The sequence below is a fragment of the Topomyia yanbarensis genome, chromosome 3 (assembly GCF_030247195.1).
Source record: "Topomyia yanbarensis strain Yona2022 chromosome 3, ASM3024719v1, whole genome shotgun sequence".
In the NCBI taxonomy this organism is placed as follows: domain Eukaryota; kingdom Metazoa; phylum Arthropoda; class Insecta; order Diptera; family Culicidae; genus Topomyia; species Topomyia yanbarensis.
Window position 1 is genome coordinate 298674512 of NC_080672.1, and position 23453 is coordinate 298697964.

The 23453-nt window shown below is 45.9% G+C and overlaps 1 protein-coding gene across 8 annotated transcripts in view; it reads right to left on the minus strand.

Moving 5' to 3' along the window:
* The window catches only part of LOC131693610 (matrix metalloproteinase-14), a 141188-nt gene that overhangs the window by 86604 nt on the left and 31131 nt on the right, over positions 1-23453 (minus strand). For all 8 annotated transcript variants that reach the window (XR_009306293.1, XR_009306291.1, XR_009306294.1 and 5 more), the window contains one exon: positions 18465-18665. Coding sequence is in view for 4 of the 8 variants with exons in the window: in XM_058981545.1 (XP_058837528.1) it covers positions 18465-18572 (108 nt within the window). In the remaining 4 variants the exon portion in view is untranslated. The remainder of the gene's footprint in view (positions 1-18464; positions 18666-23453) is intronic.

Sequence of the window (23453 nt, forward strand, 5' to 3'; positions counted from 1 at the left end):
TAACGCAAGTGACGGAAGGTTATCGAAAAGTTTCGTGAAAATGAAAATTTCAGTAATGATGATGATTTTCCCAAACGGTTCGTTTTCGAGAGGTTTTTATTTGTTCTTTGGCATTAGGATTAGCGATAATAATTCAAATCAAGGATACTACTGGCAAGTCACCTTTAGAAAAAGTCGATGTCGAAGTAAAATTTGGAACTATGCACGCATGCACTTCAGAGATAGCGTGATATCAGGAGCTGCGATTTCATTTCAACGCTTTTTTGTGAAAAGGGCGATACTCCCAAATGTAAACATAAGGCTTTTTTCATACATGCGAATGATTAATAAATAACCTTTTTAGGAAAATTCTGTTTTCCCACCACAATTTAGATATTTTATTAACAGAGCATTAACAATAATTCGATGGTATGTCTATTTTATGGGCCATTTTTTCGCTTTCCTATTGATTTGGTTTGAGATTTCTAGCACTGATGTTGTCCTATGCTGATTTGAGCGATTCTCTGAGTCCTGCCACTATCCCATGTAGTATGTGTTATCAAAAACATCGCGAAGCATCAAGTTCTAAATGTTCTCAAACGATATAATATCCGAAGAGAGTGATAAGAGTTATAAGAAATGTCCCATCACACTGTTAGGTGGATTAAAAGCGTTTTTCTTGTTAATATTAATATTTGAAGTATATTTTCATATGTAGCAAATATTAAAACGGCCAGGCCTACTGTGCAGAGTTGGGTTTGAAGAAGTTTCAAAAATAGACGGCAATAAAATTATTCATTTAATGAATAATTTAACAGTTATGTGTCCAACAAAAAAAACACCTTTAACAGGCCAACGAGAGTACCCGGGTACCCACAAATTGAAATGATCATAACTGTGGCTTCCTTTAACCGATTTGGACACTTTTAGATATTTTGGATTCAGGAACTCGTCCACTTTTTGATAACTGGAATAATGGATCTGGTTTTTGGTAATCCGGATTTTCCGGAGTAATGTTCCAGTACTATGATTTGTAAATTTTAATAATGTACTAGCAATATGAGTATCAAAATTCTTCAAATTGTCTCGGAAGTCTGTTTTTTATTGTTACGGGACCCTATGGCAATTTAAAAAATGGAATTGGAATGGAATGGCCACTCACGGCTCCACGGGAGCCTTCTCCGGAGTGTCCGTTTCGGGGTCAAATCACCAAATGGTTCCAAAACCACGAGATACAGCCTACTGATACAATTCCAAGAATTTTAATACCCATATTGCTAGTATTCCATTGAAGTTCGCTAATAGTACCCCAGCACTGGAACCTGCTTCCGGAAACCCGGATTCCCGGGAACCGAATGAAGTAACCCGATTTATTTTTAACAAGTCCAAAAGTGGATGAGTTCCTGAATCCAAAACGGCCAAAAGTATCGAAATCGGTTGGATATTACCTTAGTTACGGGCATTTTAGTTTTGTGGGTACCCGGGTACCCACGTCGGCCTGTTACGTAGTAAAAAAATTCAGGAGCCCCTCCTCACTCCCACTCTTACTATATCAACAATATTATTTACCGAAAAGCTTGACTTAGTAAAGTTCTAAGATGTCACAAAGTTTCAATTTCCAGCTATGGATAAAACATAGGAATTTAATTAATTGAAACTTAAAAAGGTACCCGGGTACCGCGTCGGACATACAACGGTTAATTAACGAATTGTTTTGAATCTTAAAGAAGGAAGAAACGAGGACAACTGTACTGACCGTTTCAGTTTGAAGGGGATATGTATAATAAATCGTTGGGAGTGACTTTGCTAAGAAGGTTAATGTCACTCCTTTGGTTCTTTGAGATGGGACAGAGGTATTTACGCCTTGCCCTGGCTAATAAGCCTAGGTTATAGCGCCTTTACTCGCTCTTGTGAACGCGTGCCTTTAGAATAGTCATGAAAGATAGCATATCTTAAGGTGTTTGATAGAATGCCTTAAATTCTTGTTTTATTTATTTATAATTATCGCCAAAGCTATTAAAAGATGACAGGTTTATTAGTTTGCATCGTTTGCTTCTATTTATTTGAATTTTTCTATACTGCAGATAACTATGAAATTGTAGAAACACGAGCCATAGTTGCAAGATGGATAAGGCTGGTGGCTGAAATCTCTTGCAGTATTTCAGCAAAGAATTGACCCACTGGGTTTCTGTTCCCCATGTCGTAAGAGGCGACGAACAACAGTTGTGCTGTCAAATGGAGAGATAACATCGTATTCACAAGTTTCCTATCGCATGCTTTCACATGAGTCTATCGATTGTAACTAGATTTTCCGTCCGAGCACCCTTAGTAGGTGTGGCGGTATTTAAAGGTACAATTACCTTAAGTACGAGGACTCACGTGGGCTCCTCTCCCGTTGACTGCAGCTGGTGGTGTCGGTAGAGCTATGAGGTTAGGGCAGGTCAAAATGGAGGGAGAGAAGCCGAAGAATCTACATTCACTCAATAAACACTTAGTGCGGTACATCCAATCGCTCTTCTCACTCGTGGAAAAGACGCTGATTCGAATTGCAGCCGGTATCAGACTCACCTCCTCCGACCACTCTCGTCGGTACAGGACTCGTCGTGATGCTGCCTTTGACTCGTGGTTCACAGCCAAGGTTATCCACGGCTTCTGCCCACGTTGACTTCCGAGTGGCTGGCTCGAATGCTGCAGTCAACGGGCGGATTCCGGTAAACCCTCTGGTTTTATCGCACACTTGTAGCACACGCGGAAAGCTAAACTCAATAAAAAACGGACTTAGTTTCCAGGCACATAAACCGGTGTTGACTTGCTCACAGCTCATTCATGAAGAACCTAAAGAAATCCTTTGCAGCGGCTTCTTCCACACCGCTATTGTCGATCGGATGATCCATTGTACGTCAAATGACAGTGGTTGACACTATCGCATGGTGGGGCGAAAAGCTCGATGGAGAGTCATGAACCACTATTAGCGCTGTTGGTAGGATAGGGTTTACGAAACCGTATTTGGGACTAGCAGTGGGATGGGATAGGATTCGTGAGGATCGGATCATCATCGCCTGTTGATCACCTCCTCATCGAGTTCATCCCAGAGTAAGTCGGGTGTCCGAACACCAGGATGAATGAAAATTGGAAGTTTCATCGATTCTTCTCAGCAGAATTGCTTCAGATGTCGACGGCCGGGGGAAAGAAAATTTGAAACGACTAAGAGTGCTCGGAAGGAAAATCTAGTTACATGATGACATTTGATCGTTAGACCGGCGTCGGCAGGGTGCTAACAGCCTTCTGCTGTAGCATCGGAATGAGAGGGTGCCAACGGGCGGGTCTCAAAACCCGAACCGTAAAATTTATGCCCCAATCCAAGGTGTGATGCGACCCGTGCAGTGGGATGGGGGGGGGGGGGGGGGTTGTGGCATCAACACTTCGAACCCCAACTCCACGTAAAACAAGGACTGGGATCCGAAGTGTTGACAAATACCAAGCCGCGCACGGAGCCTGTGGGGCACCATGGCGCACCCCACAGTTTTTTTGCCCTTACCCTGTCGGGTATCTCGAAATCACCTGTGTAGACAAAGATACAGCTAAGCGGCTGAAAGATGCCGCAGCTGTAATCAAGCCCTGGCAAGGCGCTTCATTGGAAGCTGTTGAAGCGTCGCAGATTCCAAAATAAGCGCTTTACATCGGGTATTTCCCCGACAGCATCTACAGGTCCGATGGGAACATTCTCCGCCTGGTGCAGAATCAGAACGACAATTTCTGCGCAGAACGCTGGAAGGTCGTGAAGATTTATCAAACCCCCATCAAATTGAAACGGTTGTGTACGGTTGTCCACGTTTCTTCCTTATTCAAGGTTCAAAATAATCCTTTGATTAAATTATTCATTGAATGAATAATTTGATTGCCGTATAATTTTGAATCATCTTTATTTTGAACGCTGCACAGTTGGCCTGGCCGCTTTAATGCTTGTGTCATATTCAATATGTGCCACAAACATTAATAATGACAAGAAAAATTGTGGACGAACGTCTGCAATTTTCCAGGATCCCTACATGTATTGGCTGTGTAAGTGTAGACTAGACTAGACTAGAACGCTGGAAGGTCGTGAAGAGAACTACGATTCTCAAAATGGTAGAGCTCCTGTTGGTGGTAGGTGAGGCTTCAGTGAAACTGATAACCTCCCAACACAACCAGCTAAACAACGTATTCGGAAAGGCTAGAATGCGCCAGCTGAAGGGGCCGGCCTTCGCCGATACGCAAGGAGAGAATCGAAAACCCCCTGGAGACGAAGGTGCGCAAACGGCAAGAGCCGAAGCAGATACAGGGCCAAAAAAGGCCTCTAGAACGTTAAACAGCACACAGACTGTGGCTAGTCGTCGGTACAATTAAGGAGGCGAAGAATTGGCTCCAAAAACGTCGGTAAAGTAACACCCAAAAAATGACCAGCATTCGCTGCCTTCAAGTGAACCTCCACCATGCAAAAGGTGCCACAAGCGTCCTTGCCCGGAGGTTCACCAAAGAGCGCCTAGATATCGCTCTTCTGCAGGAGCCGTGGGCAAATAAGCACAAAATCTTTGGCTTAAATTCCTCAGCTCACAGGTTAGTATATTGTATCGACCAGCCAACTCCAAGAGCTGCAGTTTTCATAAACAGAACAATAAAATTCTCTCCAATTACAGAATTCATTCAACGAGACATCGTTGCAATAACAGTGGAAGTGCCGACGGCTAGCGGAAAGCAGGAGATTGTGATCGCATCTGCCTACTTCCCTGACGATGCGGATACAGCACCACCTTCTGAAATCGATGCCCTCATAAAGTACTGCAGAAGCATAAACAAGCCCTTTATCATTGGATGTGATGCCAATGCACATCACACAATATGGGGTAGCACTGATATAAATACCAGAGGTGAGTACCTACTAGAATACCTTTCGACAAATGATGTCAATGTACAAGAAGTTGGCCCAAGAAGTCTTGGGTGACGGCGCTCAGGTGAGGTCGTTGGGTGCGGAAGTGACCCTTCAGTGCTAGCAACTGGATGAGGTTACGAACGCAGACGACGTCGTCTCTGCCGTCATGGAGCAGTGTGGCGCAGAGATTGAGCGGACCTCTGTACGCCTAAGAGAGGGACTCTTTGGCGCGCAGGTAGCCTATTTCAGGCTACCGGTTTCGGAAGCCAAAAAGGTCATCGGGAGAGGGAAGCTGAAGATCGGCTGATTAGTATGCCCAGTAAGCATACCCCAGCCGCCTTAAGTGGATAGGTGCTATCTGTGCCTAGAGTCTGGCCTTAAACCCTAAGACTGCAAGGGTCCAGACAGGGACACAAGGCGCAGAAATGCGATAGAGTACCAAAATGTCTTATCTAGATCTGTAAGAAGAAGCCGTGCAAGTAACACAGCTGAATCTAATCCACTGTGCATCTGCCCAGCAGCTGCTGCGGAAGTCGGTCTCGGAGTCGAGGACAGATGTCGCCCTCCTATCCGACCCGTACAACGTCCCTGCCGATAACGGCAATTGGGTGGCGGACGGGTCTAGGATGGCGACAATTTGTACAACGGAACGGTTCCCGATCCAAGAGGTAGTACACTCCTATGCGGAGGGTGTCGCGATTGCCAAGATCAATGGTGTGTTCTATTATAGCTGCTAAGCCCCATCAAGGTGGCCTATAGAACAGTTCAATCAGATGATCGACAGGCTCTCGTCCGACCTAGTGGGTCGGAAGCCGTTCGTCATAGCGGGAGATTTTACCGCTTGAGTAGTGGAGTGGGGTAGCCTCTATACAATTAGCAGAGGCCAAGCGCTACTGGAGGCGGTTGCGAAACTCGACGCAGTGCTAGTCAATGATGGTTCCACTAGCACATTCCGTAGGAATGGGGTCGAGTCATGAATTGACGTAACGTTTTTTAGCCCGGGATTGGTTTCAGACATGGACTGGAGTGTAGACGAGGGCCACACTCATAGTGATCACCTAGCAATACGCTTTGGGATCAACTATGGTATGCAGCATCCGAGGGCGGGTGATCCCTGCCAGGTACGCGGGTGGAAGACCAATCACTTAGACAGCGAAGTTTTCACCGCGGCCCTGGGACAGGGGGCCAACACCAACAGTCTAAGCGGGGTTGCGCTGGTAGCTGTCCTACCACGCGCGTGCGACGCCACCATGCCGAGAAAAACCCTGCCAAGAAATGGCAGACGCCCGGTATATTGGTGGATTGCAGCTCTACGATCAGCCTGCCTCAAAGCTAGACGTAGGACGCAACGAGCCCGCACCGGGGAGGTAATAGCGGATCGCCGTGAAGTGTTTCGAGCTGCGAAATTTGCCCTTAATAAGGCCATTAAGAGCAGCAAGAGAGCTTGTTTGGACCATTCGTTTTCGAGCTCTCCATCGAGACAGAGGTTGTTTTTTCTAGTCCGTAGTGCTGTGTGAGGCGATAAAGAATAGTTTTAATCCGCATTCAAGGTTATTTTGCCAGTTCGGTTCGGTCCTCAGTCTTTTGTTCGCGTGTGAGGATTAAACAATAGCCAGCTGTATAAGCTGGATCGGTTCGTCGTTGGACACCAGTTTAAAGCTAAGTGGTTTTTGTCTTTTGTAACACATTTATTGGTTTCTTCCGTCTGCGCGGGCGCTGACCCCGTGCGTTGACGTTTTCTATGGTTCCCTCTCCGGATGGTCATATGGAAGTTGAATCGGGTTCAACTTCTAAGGCTCCCCCCCGGCCCAAATGCTATCCAGAACTCTCAACTGGTCCATTTGTGGTCTTCTTTCGGCCCAAGACTAAATCACTGAATCTTCTTCAGATTTCTAGAGACCTGACGGAACGGTTCTCGGCTGTGACCGAAATTTCAAAGGTCCGCTCGGACAAGATAAGGGTGTTGCTAGCCAACTCAAAGCAGGCAAACGATATTGCTTGCTGTGAGCACTTTACGCGGGATTATAACGTGTATATTCCGGCTGTAAGAGTACAATCCGAAGGCGTCGTAACCGATGAGAGTTTGACGTGCGAGGATCTGCTGAAGTACGGGGTTGGCCGATTCAGAGACCGCTTACTTCAGCTAGTTAAAATACTTGAGTGCAAACGTTTGCACTCAGTAGTAGTTGCGGGGGATGGTTCAAAAACGTACCCCCAATCAAACTCTTATCGGGTGACCTTCACTGGTACCGCTTTGCCAAATTTCGTCCTCTTGCACAAGGTTCGTCTGCCTGTGCGTCTGTTTGTGCCGCGGGTCATGAATTGCACAAAGTGTAAACAACTGGGTCACACAGCCACCCATTGTAGCAACAAGGCCCGCTGTGGAAAATGCGGGGAGAATCATCTAGATGATTCGTGCAGTAAGCAAGCCGAAAAGTGTCCTTACTGTGCGGAGAGTCTGCATGATATCTCGGCATGTCCCGCGTACAAACTACGCGGGGATAAACTGAAACGTTCCCTTGCGGGACGATCCAAACATTCTTTCGCAGAAATGTTGAAGAATGCTACGCCACCATCCTCAGCAAACATCTATACTCACTTGCCTCCTGACGAGGGCGAGGCTGGTAACCCACAAGAGGGAACATCTACTAGGGTGCCTAGAATTTATAGAAAGAGGAGGAACATTTCCTCTCGTAAAGTTCCTTGTAAAGGCCAGAAGGTGTCCCTTGAGGGGGCTCCGAAAGTCACATCTATTGGAAGTGTTGCAACCAAACCGAAGCAATTAGCTCCTGGTCTCGGAGGATTAAGCTCAGAGAAGGAGTTCCCAGCACTTCCAGGAACATCAAAAATCCCAAGTGTTCCTTTGTTTCAGTTCGAGAGTAATCACAGCACTGGAATTATAAAACTCTCGGACATAGTGGACTGGATAATAAAAACTTTCAATATTACTGATCCTATTAAAAGTCTTATGTTAGCTTTTCTCCCTACAGTGAGAACATTTTTGAAGCAGTTGACTGCTAAATGGCCCCTCCTCTCAGCGATTGTATCCTTCGATGGCTAACTCATCGAACGAGGTCACGGATTTGATCACTGTTCTACAGTGGAATTGCAGAAGTATCATTCCGAAAATCGATTCCTTCAAAATTTTAATAAATAATTTGAGCTGCGATGCATTTGCATTATGTGAAACTTGGTTAACTTCCGACATAGATCTCAACTTCCACGACTTTAATATTATTCGCCTGGATCGAGACACCCCCTATGGAGGAGTGCTTTTGGGGATCAAAAAGTGCTATTCCTTCTACAGAATTAACCTTCCCTCGATAACAGGTATTGAAGTTGTCGCTTGTCAAGTAACAACCAAAGGCAAAAGCCTTTGCATTGCTTCCATATATATTCCCCCCAACACCGCGGTTGGGCACCGACGGCTACAAGACATCTTAGAATCCCTGCCAGCACCGCGACTAGTTTTAGGAGACTTTAACTCTCACGGTACAGCATGGGGTTGCCTCTATGATGATAACCGGTCTTCCTTAATTCAGGATCTTTGCGATAACTTCAATTTGACAATTTTAAACACGGGTGAAATGACACGGATTCCTGCTCCTCCAGCGCGCCCGAGCGCCTTAGACTTGTCCCTTTGCTCAACATCGCTGCGGTTAAATTGCACGTGGAAGGTAATTCCTGATCCCCACGGCAGCGACCATCTGCCGATTGTAGTCTCAATCAATAACGGTTCAAGGCCATTGAAATCAATCAATATTTCGTATGACCTCACACGAAATATCGATTGGAAGAGCTATGCTGCCGCGATATCCGACAACATCGAATCTACCCAAGAACTTCCTCCGGAGGAAGAGTACAGCTTTTTGGCTGGCTTGATTCTCGACAGCGCGAATCAAGCTCAGACTAAGCCAGTACCCGGCGCGAACATACAAAAACGCTCTCCTAATCCGTGGGACAAAGAGTGCTCAGACGTGTACGCGGAGAAGGCCGCCGCGTATAAGACCTTCCGGGACGACGGGTTACCCGCTAGCTATCGACAATATGCGACGTTAGAAACGCGAATGAAGAGTTTGATGAAAGCCAAGAAACGTAGTTACTGGCGCCGGTTCGTTGACGGATTAACGAGAGAAACATCGATGAGCACTCTTTGGGGCACGGCCCGGCGTTTGCGAAACCGAAACAGTACTAATGAGAGCGTGGAATATTCAAACCGTTGGATATTTGATTTCGCCAAGAAGGTTTGTCCGGATTCCGCCCCAGCACAGAAGATTTACCGCGCCGCGTCTCCTCACGATAGCGCGAACGAAACACCTTTTTCGATGGTGGAGTTCTCACTTGCTCTCTTGTCGTGTAACAATAAAGCTCCGGGGCCAGACAGAATCAAATTCAACTTGTTGAAGAATCTGCCTGACTCTGCCAAGAGACGCTTGTTGAACTTATTTAATAAGTTTCTCGAGGCTAACATTGTCCCACTCGATTGGAGACAAGTGAAGGTCATCGCCATCCAAAAACCAGGAAAACCAGCCTCCGACCACAATTCGTACCGTCCGATCGCAATGCTATCCTGTATCCGGAAGTTGTTCGAGAAAATGATCTTGTTTCGCCTCGACAATTGGGTCGAAGCAAATGGCTTACTGTCAGATACACAATTTGGCTTTCGCAAAGGCAAAGGGACGAACGATTGTCTTGCGTTGCTCTCAACTGAAATTCAAATGGCCTATGCTAGCAAAGAGCAGATGGCATCAGTGTTCCTAGATATTAAGGGGGCTTTTGATTCAGTTTCGATCAACATTCTTTCAGAGAAGCTGCACCAGCATGGTCTTTCAGCGACTTTAAACAACTTTTTACTAAACTTGTTGTTGGAAAAGCACATGCATTTTTCGCATGGTGACTTATCGACATCACGATTTAGCTACATGGGCCTTCCCCAGGGCTTATGTCTAAGCCCCCTTTTATACAATTTCTATGTCAACGACATTGATGAATGTCTTGACAATTCCTGCACGTTAAGGCAACTTGCAGACGATGGCGTGGTGTCTGTTACGGGACACAAAGCTGTCGATCTACAAGGACCATTACAGAATACCCTGGACAATTTGTCTGCTTGGGCTATTAAGCTGGGTATCGAATTCTCCACGGAGAAAACTGAGCTAGTTGTATTTTCAAGGAAGCGTGAACCAGCACAACTACAGCTTCTATTAATGGGTCAAACTATCGCTCAGGTCTTCACAGTAAAATATCTAGGGGTCCGGTTCGACTCGAAAGGTACTTGGGGATGCCATATTCGGCATCTGAAACAGAAATGCCAACAAAGGATCAACTTTCTTCGTACAATAACCGGAACATGGTGGGATGCCCACCCAGGAGACCTAATTAGGTTGTATCAAACAACGATACTGTCGGTAATGGAATACGGATGCTTCTGCTTTCGCTCCGCCGCGAACGTACATTTCATCAAACTCGAAAGAATTCAGTATCGTTGTTTGCGTATCGCCTTAGGGTGCATGCAGTCGACCCATACGATGAGTCTCCAAGTGCTGTCGGGCGTTCTCCCGTTGAAAAATCGATTTTGGGAACTCTCATATCGATTGCTCATTCGATGCGATATCTTGAACCCGGTCGTGATTGAAAATTTCGAAAGGCTTGTTGAGCTCAATTCTCAGACCCGTTTCATGTCCCTGTACTTTGACTACATGGCGCAGAATATTAACCCTTCTTCTTACAATCCCAACCGTGTGCATTTCATAAATACTTCTGAATCTACTGTTTTCTTCGACACATCCATGAAAAACGAGATTAGCGGAATTCCGGACCACATACGCCCACAAGTGGTTCCAAACATTTTTTATAATAAATTCCGAGAAGTCGACTGTTCTAAGATGTTTTATACTGACGGATCAAACCTCGAAGGATCCACTGGCTTCGGTATTTTCAATCAAAAGTTCACCGCCTCCTACAAACTCAGTGACCCTGCTTCAGTTTACGCCGCAGAACTAGCTGCCATTCAGTATACCCTTGGAGTCATTGAAACATTACCCGCAGGCCATTACAGTTCCATTGACGCTATTCGCTCGATGAAACATGGAAAGCACTCCTCGTATTTTTTGGGGAAAATACGGGAGCTACTGAGTGCTTTATCTGACAACTCTTTCCAGATTACCTTGGTATGGGTCCCTTCTCATTGCTCCATTCCGGGCAATGAGAAGGCAGACTCCTTAGCTAAGGTGGGTGCCTTAGAAGGAGACGTTTACGAAAGACCAATTTGCTTCAGCGAATTTTTCAGTATTACTCATCAGAGAACCCTCGAAAGTTGGCAAACTTCGTGGAGCAGCGGAGAGCTGGGAAGGTGGCTACATTCGATAATCCCTAAGGTATCGACGAAACCTTGGTTCAAGGGGATGGATGTGGGTCGTGACTTCATTCGTGTGATGTCCCGACTCATGGCAAACCATTACACGCTGGATGCACATCTCCGGCGTATTGGGCTCGTGGATAGTGGTATCTGCGCTTGTGGCGACGGCTATCACGACATCGAGCACATTGTCTGGGCGTGCACCGAGTACAGTTCCGCTAGGTCTCGGCTAATGGATACCCTGCGGGCCCGAGGAAGACCAACCAACGTCCCGGTTCGAGATGTGCTGGCAAGCCGCGATGTTCTCTATATGTCCCTTATATACACCTTTGTGAAAACCATCAATATACAAGTCTAACTGCCCCTTGTTATTTTCCTTATCATTCTCAGAACGCTCTTCCACCTGTATCAAAGCATCTGTATCGAATGAGCCAACAAACACGGGACCTACGGCACGAACATAACACGCTTAACTCGAAATGTAGCCGATCCACATCTGAGCCGTACTACGAAATCACCTGGAAAAACCCCTGCCATCTTGAGGAGGACCACCCGGCGTCCCAGTACATGATTCCCCTGATTAAGGCCACCCGAGTTTGTAATCCATCCGTTGATCTCACGATGCCTGAAACTGAAATAATTTTCTCTCCCTGCCATCTTTGTCTACCCTCCCTCCCCTGACTCTTATACCCAGAAGTAACAACCCTACCCCCCCCCCCCCCAATATCATCACGAAGCATTTAGCTCTTCTTGTCTCTTCTAGTTTTAACTATTATATTATATAATCTCGTTGAAATTGCCCAACTCTACTACCCACAAAAATAACTATAATTACGAATCTTTACAAAATTCAATCGTGCCCTCTAGTTATTCCTAGTTTTAAGTTAGTCGTAAAAAAATTGTCCCCCTTAATTAAACATTATTTGCTCCAATAATCTCACTGATAAAAATGTCAAACCATATTGCCACAAAAACTAAATGACCCCCCTAATCTTACGAAAATAATATTATCCCCTTGTGTAGATATATAAGATAGCTATAAAATCGCATTAGTATCATTTTAAAAAAATCAATATGTAATCCCCTAGTTTTAAGCAATTTAAAATGTAAAACAAAACAAAATTGGCACCTTTAAGCTAACGCAACGTGCCTTATCAAATAAACGATTTGAATAAAAAGAGCTTGTTTGGACAACCTGTGCGAGAGTGCCAACGCGTATCTGTGGGTGACGCCTACAGGATCGTGATGACTAAGACCAAAGGGGGCTCGTCATCCCCCGAACGGTCACCGGACCGGTTGGCGAGGATTATCGAAGTACTCTTCCCGTCTCGAGCCACAAGTCACTGGCCTCCTGCGCCGGAAGGCATTGTGGGTGTGGCCGAAATGGTGGCTCCGGTGACGAATGAAGAGTTACTCGCAGTGGCTAATTCTCTAGCAACGAACAAAGCTTCAGGGCCTGATGAAGTTCCAAACAGCGCTCTCAAGGAAGCAAACATAGCGAACCCGAACATGTTCAGGCTAGCTATGCAGAGTTGCCTGACGAGTGCCGTTTTCCCGATAGATGGAAAAGGCAAAAGTTGGTACTGTTACCGAACACCGGGATGCCGCCGGGCGACCCATCGGCGTACAGACCAATTTGCCTGATCGACACGACGGGCAAACTGCTTGAGAGGATCATCCTCAATAGGCTAACCCCGTACTCAGAAGGTACGGATGGCCTGTCAAGCAATCAGTTTGGTTTTCGAAAGGGTAAGTCCACGGTGGACGCTATCAACTCAGTAGTAAAGACCGCCGAGATAGCGATCCAAGGGAAAAGGCAAGGTATTCGATACTGTGCGTTAGTGACACTTGATTTGAAGAACGCATTCAACAGCGATAGCTGGGATACCATCACGCTCTCGTTACGCCGGTATAGCTTGCCGGTGGGTTTGTTTCCGGATCTTGGAAAGCATCTTCCAGAACTGTGTACTACTATACGAGACCGATGCCGGTCAGAGAAGCGTTCCTATTATCGCAGGAGTCCCGCAAGGCTCGATTCTGGGCCCGGTATTATGGAACCTTATGTATGACGGGGTTTTGAGACAAAAGTTCCCTCCTGGTTTGAAGATCTTAGGCTTCCCCAATGATGCAATTTTGGAGGTCTATGGGGAGTCACGCGATCAGCACTGTGGCGGAATGGGTGAGTGCAAGATGCCTGGAGCTCGCTCAACATAAGACGGAGGTGGTTATCGTCAACAACCGCAAGTCGGCACAACATGCAGTTATTCAAGTGGGAGAAGTCGTGATCACTTCAAAGCGGAGTCTGATAATTCTTGGGGTCATCATAGATGACAAGCTGACCTTCGGCAGCCATGTCGACTATGCATGCAAGAGGGCTTCGACGGCTGTAGACGTAGGCTACTGGCAGACGTTGCCCTAGCTATCCTTAGGTACGACGACCCGTTCTGGACGAAATCACTGGGGGTAACCAGTTACCTTCGGAAACTGGAGAGCACCTACCGCTTGATGTGTCTCAGAGTGATATCTGTCTACCGCACGGTATCACACGATGCATCCTGCGTGATAGCGAGCATGATGCCAATCGAGCTGGTCATCCGGGAAGACGAGGAGTGTTTTGAGCTGCGTGGCACTAGAGGAGTGCGCGAGCGTACTGGGGTGACTTCGCTCGCCAGATGGCAGCGCGAGTGGGATGACTCCTCGAAAGGTAGGTGGACCCACCGGCTGTTACCTAGCATATCGAGCTGGGTAGGTAGACCCGCATGAGGAAGTTCACTTCCATTTGACACAATTCCTGTCAAGCCATGGCTTTGGCAGTACCTCCACAGGTTTGAGCACGCGGAGGCCCCAGTCTGCCGTGGCTGCCCAGGTGTTGACGACTGTTCGTATGTCCTCGCTTCGACGTCGAAAGAAGAGCAATGCTAGACGTCTGCGGCCGGGGCACAACCCCTGATACCATCATCCAGATGATGTGTCAAGCGGTGGAGAAGTAGAACACAGTCTCGACTGCATCCACTCAGATCCGCCTGTAGGTTGCAGAGAATCTGGCGCGCCGAGCAGCAGACAACAAGCATGACTAACTTGTGATTGGTTAGTTAGAGCGGAAAGCGCTGAGCGCGGAGAAGTGAGCAAATGGTCTGCTCATGCTAAGGCAAGTGTGGCGCAGCGGGTGGCAACCGCGGTAGTCCAACCGAAGCAAGGCAGAAGAGTGAGTGAATAGACGTATGTATGGACTGCCCATGCCGAGATGGGAGGGTCGTAGCGTTGAATGTTGGTACCTATCGCTATTGATACCTCGTGGAGTGGCAGAGGAGTGTAAGGTGAGCGTCCAAGTCAGCCTCACATGGTATGCTAGAGGTGAGCACACAAGTAAGCCTCACATGGAGTGTCAGAACGAGCATCAGGGTGTGGCAGAGCAAGCACCCAAGTAAGCCTCATACTGGATGTGTGCATACGTGAGCGAGAGTGAGTGAGTACATTAAGTACTGCCATCCCCCAGAAGTAATGCCGGGAGGTAGTTCCTGGGAGAAAGATGGCGGAGCACAATGGAGTTTAGTCGGTATTACCTGTTAGGTAGTTTAGTCCTGGTCGAGCCCGACACTCCAGTACACTTCCGTGTGGCAGCTTGGCAACTACTAAGCACGTGCGATTTTCCATTGAAAAAAATTATATTTTTTACTAATTCATTATATTATTATTGCTGCATTCGGTTTTTCATTTTCCTTCGTAATAAAATTTTCTTATCATCAAATAGTAGCAATTTGAGAAATTATAACTCTTCTAATCTGTTCGAATATTTTCAAAATAAAGAAAATATTTACAACAATAACTAAATTTGGTGACCATGCAAAATTGATGCATTAGTTTTTTTTGGGTATAGAATTCAAATTGACCATATCCGCGATAGACTTTTTCGGTACGAATAACGCCATATGATTGACTGATATTATCAACCATCGCCGGGGTGGTAGGGCGAGAAGTAAATTAACTAAAAACGGAACAGTAGCAAATATTACGCTGTTTCCATTCAATAATTTGTCCATCATCACCTGACATCACGTTGGATTACAAACCCAGTTAGCTCAAAGGCAACGCATAGGGTTTAAATTTAATACTTTTCAATTATTCCAAATTTCAAGATTTCCATTTTTCGCAAAACTCTGTGAATTATATAGACTAGTAAGAAACTAATTACTTACTGCTATTTTTCGATTATTACTACACACTAAGCTGAAGGTCAACTTCCGCTTGAAGTTGTAGTTCCGCTTGCAAAAAATAGGTATGAGTGAAAATGTCATTCGTTAGCACGAACGAACCGAAAGCCACCAGAGTTGCCCTATGAAAAAATGCACCGAACATAGTCCACCACTCAGCTATTAACGAAACCGGGCGGCAGGGTTCGCTATTTTCTCCCCAAACACCGGAAGCACAATTGTGGTGGTGTAGGTAATTGTGACATTTAGCTTCGCTAAAAATACTGCTCCGGAACGAGTGGACAACTTTTCTCGTAGTTACAACGAAAGAAGCTATGTCTGGAATTTAACGGACGGCAAGTCTGCAGCTCTGAATTCAAACAGGTGGCGCTCAGTTCTCGGACTGTTGGTTATTATAGTCTTCTCGTATCTTCGGAATTCGATCACAAATGGCACATTTCAAGCTAGCGAGCGGATGGTTAAATGGCAACAGAACCTTTCCCCCGAGGCTAAGGGTAAGGGAAGCCAACCTTCAATTCTACACAGAAGCAAAGTTCACAACCCATCGAGGTGCGAGATTTTTTTTATTTGCAGTCTTGTTCTTGGTATCGATTTTCTTTTAGGTTTCCTTGGAACGACGACCTCCCAGTTTTTTTTTCGTGGAATGCTAGGTCATCGCACTGTTTGCAGTGACGTTGGAAAATTGGTTTCACATGAGACAGTATTTTTAGGAGCTAATAGACCCATTAATTAGGTTCACCTGTACTAGGAAAGGTTAGTGGTAGGGTGGAGTTGCCAAGAAGTTAGAAGAATTGTTAACGGAAAGAGAATAGGGTAATGTAAAATATAAGAGCCCCCCTTCGTTTAATCCTGCTACCGAAAAAACCCCACTGTAATATTATTTGAATACGATTGCGTGACTAGACGTGTTCCTTTAATTTCGAACATACATATTGTGGATGAGAAATGACGGGTGTTGGACTACATAGTTCCTTTTACGGACACGACGAAAACACACTACTTCTAGGACCTGCTACTCATAACCTTAGGATTAACAATGTTCGCCATGGGCAAACTTGTATTGTAACCCAGGTTAACCGGTCCGATGACATTGTTGGTTCGAGACGGTCGACTGTATGTCGGGCATGAGTCATAGGTGGTTGGCTTCTTCTATACAGTGAATTTGTAACATTATGTGACTATGATGTTTAGCAAACTAGGAAGCAACGAAATCGTAACACATAGCGAAAAAACACCTAAAAAAATCGTTGTTATTTTTATTAATTCCATTAGCACTTTACTTTCCTTACATAGATAAGCATATTTCGATCAATTCTTGCGAATGAAATGACACCGATAAAGATCGAATGTATAATAACGATTGAAGTGATTGCAAAGCTATTCTTCAGCGAGAAGGGCAAAAACCAAAAATAATTCCATGAAACATAGCCTCATGACCAATTTGCTAATTATTACTCAATAAACAATTTTAAATAGCTTTTCCGATGTTCAGAAGATGAGTATTAGAACGATTCTAGAAGCAACCAATAAGTGGTTAATTGGATTGCAAAATTCGTACGGAGCAGACTGCCCATTAAGCACCGCTCAGCAAATATGTTATATCCACTCATTCCACTTAATAAACTGACGTCGATTCACTTTGAGGCTCATCACGAACTTCGTACTCTGTACAGCATTCTTTGTTTTTGATTTATTATAAATTATTGTTAGCCTCATCCCATCATCAATCCCGTTCATTATTGCTGCGTAATAACAGCGAGCCACAAACAAGTTTACCCAGTTCTACAAAATGAGCTCAAGTATCATGAAAATTTGGGCGGGAAGATTCTACAAATTTCTGAATTCACTACCGACAAACAATAGTAAGATACTTGTTTTCTCATACTTATATAGGCCAAGGGATCCGAGAACGAAGTTGATTGAAATTAATTACTGTTAACTCATAACTGACCTCCCAGTCATCATTGTCCACCGGCTAGTGTAACGAAACCTTTCCAAGCGATTATCTGTGATGACTTGGCCAAAGTCTAGCGAGAAGTAAACCAGACGGCTATGTTAAACGTTCCTCGCGCTAGAAGGAAATGTCAAATTATCGCAAATGCTTGCTTGCATCCAGACGGTATGAGTCAGATTCCCACTCAGGTGCTATCGTCTGGAATGGAATCTCGTCGATCTTCCGTCCGGTTCAGCTCACTGCAAAAGTGGCCACGTGAGCAATTACCGCTCATCACGGAAAGAATCGTTAAAAAAAACATGCGGCGAAAGACAGGTTTTGCTGGACTATGTTAATAGCCGGTTAATGCCTTGGTATTTTCAAGGTCGACGGGTACCTTATTGATATAGTTGCACAATCATACGTGAAGATAGTACTTCAATGCATGCAGCTGATCGTAGCTGAAAGTTGTCGATATCTTATGACGTCACGTCTCCGTTTTTTAGCGATGGAATATTTTAGTCCAGCGGTTCTCAACCTTTTTCGTACCACGGACCCCTTAGAAATTGCCCTGGGTTGCTGCGGACCCCCACGGATAAACATCGATTTTGTATGCTATCAATATGTTATTTTCAGTTTGTTAGGAAACAAATCTTGAAAATCCAATCTCCCCTCGGAAAATATATTTTTCTTCGCGGACCCCCTGCAATGACTTCGCGGCCCCCTAGTGATCCGCGGACCCCAGATTGACAATCACTGTTTTAGTCAATCTTTCTAACAAGATTAGTTTTGAAACAGTTGGCGGTAAAGATTTAAGTTTCAATTTACGATTTCCTCTGCATCAGCCCATGACCGAAACTCACACGACACCAGCGTGAATATAGCAATATAGCTCACGCTTGGAGATGTACCTAATAATTGATTTTAATTAGAGTTACCGCCTGCTTCGGCCTAACTTATATTTTACAATTACTCCACTGCACTGTCCGGTTGGTTGGTAGGTTGGTCACTTATACCAATGGCGACGATTCAAATTTAACTCGAAACGCAAAATTAACTGTTCGTCCGACTTACCTCCGCTTGTGACGTTGTTTGGACAGGTGTTGACACTACCGTAGTCCACGATAGGGTTAGCAAAGCCAGCGATGGCCACAGCCAGTGTATCCCACTAGTTCGAGGCATGGTTATGCGATTCTGTTGGTGTATGGGTGAACTGCCGGCGGAGAGTCGTTGCTTGTCGTAACTGGTGGCCGCTAGGGAAACATTTGTTTGTGTCTGAAAAAAAATGAAGAGAGAAAAGTGGTTAAATTACTATATTCCAGAGGTTTAGTATCTTATGCAGGAATTGTACCATCGGTTATTTTTTGCATTTCTTACAAAACAAATGTACATAATTCACTCAAACTTTGAAAACTTTCTCAGCTCTACAAACTGGTACAATGTCTGTATGTGTGTATGTATGTTTATACACTAATGCTATGCAACTATCTCAGCATTTAATGAACCGATCTTAACGAAGCCAGTTTCAAAAGAAATGCTTGTCGTGGCGATTTAACGATAGAGCAGAGCCACTCACGGAAATAAATTCAATATAAAATGCTCCTTGGCAAAGAAAATGTTTGCAGCAGTGAAACACAATGAGAAAACTATAACGAATTTGTGTTCAAACCCTGCTCTATCTTGAAGATGAAGGGTTTCCCTTCGAAACGTTGCACTATAGGGAGGCATGTTATAAAAAAATCGAGAACTACCTCAAGTCTAATTTAATTTAATTCAACTCTGAGTATTTGCATACAGAAAATTAATGAAATCCTTGGGTATGTCAGAAATTTTTTTAACTCAGCCAGTTAAAGTTTAAAGATTACAATTCATGTTTTGGGATACTTATCCGGGGATTTCAAAAAAATCGCACCCCGGATAATCGAATCAAACTTTTTTTGCGTTATTTTATGAATTTACGCTTCATTCGTGGAGAAATTGGAAATAAAATGGTCAAGATAAATATTATGGTAAATGTAAATGTACCTATTTCGGCCCAAGTCGATTTTTCAGACTTTCAGGGTGTGACTTGTATTTTCAGTTGGTTTTCATTTATTATTCATACTGGTAACGAGTTAACGGTATATATCAGTTGTTTATAGCTATTTGTGTAAGAATTCTAAGATAAACTTTTTAATAAGGTGTGTCTTTTGCAATACAGGTCAAACTCGATTACACGGGGCTTCGATTTTCCAAGGTAAATGATTCGATTACTCGAATACCAGAAAAAATAAAGTTAGTAAGTAAACCGGGGGTCGTCTGTTCCTTGGCTCCAGTTTAATTTACGTGGTGGTGTTACATATCATAACTAACATGTCTTTTAACCCTCATTCTAGTTTGAAGAGTGCGTATTGCGCCCCCACAAAGAGATCATTGTCCTTTTTTTATTCATTTCGTTTATTTGATAGGCACAAATGCGTTAGCTTGGCGGTGCCAAATTCTTTTGTTTTTACATTTTGGATATCTTAAAACTAGGAGGTTGAAATATTTTTTTTTACAAAAGAAAAGAAAGTATACAGCTATCTCAAGACTAGAAATAATATTCAATATACAAGAGAGGGCCAAAAGGAGATCCTTGTCCTTGTCTTTGTAACATCATTTAGTTGACCAATGTTGTACCGGAATGTCAGGTAATAACTACACGTGTAGTCTTCCCAAACTCACCCACTCATCCTTATCACCAGCGAAGGACTACAGGGTACGTAGATGATGGGTTCCCGGTCGCCTCAGCGAGAAGTACTGCTGCGCCCCTCTTTACATAGCCTATCATCCATCTTTGCTTGATTTATTTATTTATTAACAGATTAAGGCCGAAGTGGCCTGTGCCGTATACAAAAGATTCCTCCATTCCACTCGGTCCATGGCCGCGCGTCGCCAGTCACGCAGTCTGCGAAGGGTCCGCAAATCGTCTTCCACCTGGTCGATCCATCGTGCTCGCTGCGCGCCACGTCTTCTTGTACCGATCGGATTGCAATTGAGAACCGTTTTCACCGGGCTATTGTCCGACATTCTGGCTACGTGCCCGGCCCACCGTAGTCGTCCGATTTTCGCGGTATGACAGATGGGCGGCTCCCCCAACAGCTGATGCAACTCATGGTTCATTCGCCGTCTCCATGTGCCGTCTTCCATCTGCACTCCACCGTAGATGGTACGCAGCACTTTCCGTTCGAAGACACCAAGTGCGCGTTGGTCCTCCACGAGCATGGTCCAGGTCTCGTGCCCGTAGAGAACTACCGGTCTAATCAGCGTCTTGTAGATGGTCAACTTCGTACGACGGCGAACTCTGTTCGACCGAAGTGTCTTGCGGAGGCCAAAGTAAGCACGATTTCCTGCCACGATGCGTCTACGAATCTCTCTGCTGGTATCATTGTCGGCGGTCACCAGTGAGCCCAAGTACACGAACTCTTCAACCACCTCGATTTCGTCGCCACCGATGCAAACTCGAAGCGGGCGGTTCTCATTCTCTTCTCGTGAACCTCTTCCTATCATGTACTTTGTCTTCGACGTGTTGATGGCAAGTCCGACGCGCTTGGCTTCTCTTTTCAGTCTGATGTAGGCTTCCTCCATCTTCTCAAAGTTTCGTGCAATAATATCAACGTCATCGGCGAAGCCAAGTAGCTGAACGGACTTTGTGAAAATCGTACCACTCGTGTCGATCCCTGCTTTTCTTATTACACCTTCCAGCGCGATGTTGAATAACAGATACGAGAGACCATCACCTTGCCGTAACCCTCTGCGTGATTCGAAGGGACTCGAGAGCGTCCCTGAGACACGTACTACGCCTATCACCCGATCCATCGTCGCCTTCACTAATCGCGTCAGTTTGTCCGGGAATCCGTACTCGTGCATAATCTGCCATAGCTGATCTCGATCGATAGTGTCGTATGCGGCTTTGAAGTCGATGAACAAATGATGTGTGGGCACATTGTACTCGCGGCATTTCTGCAGTACTTGACGAAGAGCGAACACCTGGTCCGTGGTAGATCGTTCGCTCATGAAACCCGCCTGGTACTGCCCCACGAACTCTCTTGCAATTGGTGATAGTCGACGGCATAGTATTTGGGAGAGTACCTTGTAGGCGGCGTTCAGCAGGGTGATTGCTCGGTAATTACAGCAATCCAGCTTGTCGCCCTTTTTGTAGATAGAACAAACACCACCCATCCACTCCTCCGGTAAAATCTCCTCCTCCCAAATCTTAGTAATCACCCAGTGCAGCGCTTTAGCCAGTGGCTCGCCACCGTATTTTAGTAGCTCGCTTGGTATTTGGTCAACCCCAGCGGCTTTATTATTTTTGAGCCGGCTGATCTCCTCCTGGATTTCTTGGAGATCCGGAGCCGGTAGTGTAATGTCTTCCGCGCGTGCTCCCAGGTGCGTTACCGTGCCATCCTCGTCGTCTGCTGCATCGCCGTTCAGGTGTTCTTCGTAGTGCTGCCGCCACCTCTGGATCACCTCACACTGGTCCGTGAGAAGATTCCCGTTTGTATCTCTGCACATGTCGGCCTGTGGTACGTGGCCCCTGCGCGAGCGGTTCAACTTCTCGTAGAATTTCCGTGTGTCTTTAGCGCGGCACAGCTGCTCCATCGCTTCGCGATCTCGGTCTTCCTGCTGGCGCTTTTTGGTCCGGAAAACCGAGTTCTGCCTGTTCCGTGCCTGTTTATATCGCGCCTCGTTCGCCCTCGTGTGGTGTTGCAGCATTCTCGCCCATGCTGCATTCTTCTCTTCGACTAACTGCTCGCATTCGCCGTCGTACCAGTCGCTTCTTCGGTCCGGGCCCACCGTACCTAGTGCAGTGGCTGCGGTGCTACATATGGCGGATCGGATATCTCTCCAGCCATCTTCAAGGGCAATTGCGCCTAGCTGCTCTTCCGTTGGTAGTGCCACTTCCAGCTGCGCGTATTCTTGAGCCACTCTGCCATCTTGTAGCCGCTCGATGTTTAGCCGCGGCGTTCGGCTTCGACGAGAGCTATGCACTGTCGAAAGTTTTGAGCGCAAGCATACTGCAACTAGGTGGTGGTCCGAATCTATATTCGCACTGCGATAAGTGCGGACGTTTGTGATGTCCGAGAAGAATCTACCGTCGATTAGAACGTGGTCGATTTGATTTTTTGTTACTTAGTCCGGTGATCTCCAGGTGACTTTGTGGATATCTTTGCGAGGGAAGAAGGTGCTTCGGATTACCATTCCACGGGAGGCTGCGAATTTCACACATCGTTGGCCGTTGTCATTTGATACGGGATGCAGGCTGTTAGGCCCGGTCACCGGTCTGTACATTGCCTCCCTTCCTACCTGTGCGTTCATGTCGCCGATGACAATTTTCACGTCTCGCATAGGGCAACCGTCGTATGTCTGCTACAGCTGCATGTAGAACGCTTCTTTCTCGTCGTCGGGTCTCCCTTCGTGTGGGCAGTGCACGTTGATGATGCTGTAGTTGAAGAAACGGCCTTTGATCCTCAACTTGCACATCTTTGCGTTGATCGGCGGGGATCCAGCAAAGTTCCTGCAGCGCCACGATATCGAAGTTGCGGGGGTGTAGCTCGTCGTAGATTATCCTGTCACATCCTGCGAAGCCGAGCGATCTGCAGTTCCATGTTCCGAGTTTCCAATCGTGATCCTTTATTCGTCGCCTGGGTCGTTGCCGATTGTTTTGGGTCGTATTCTCTTCTGTATTGTTCGTTATGTGGGTTTTTTAAGGGGCGGCTTATAGGGCCTACGCCAACCACCTGTCTCGCCGGTGGGCCATCGTGCCAGGACTGCTTAGGGTCCCACCTGGACACCAGGACAGGTTAACACCTTCCGAAGAAGGGTAACCCCCCCCTTCCCTGCCAGCATACGACCAAAGTTCCCACCGGGGTTGGTTACCCGATCTTCACTAAGGTTACTCGTATCCCAGTCGACGCCACGAGGAGGCCAGGGCTAGGAGTTACTGGGCAGGAAGCTAAGGACCGCAAGTGGGGTCTATTTTATGCCTTCAGGTCGAGAGGCTTACGCACTGCCCAGTCATTGTCGACCTATCTTTGCTTGAGC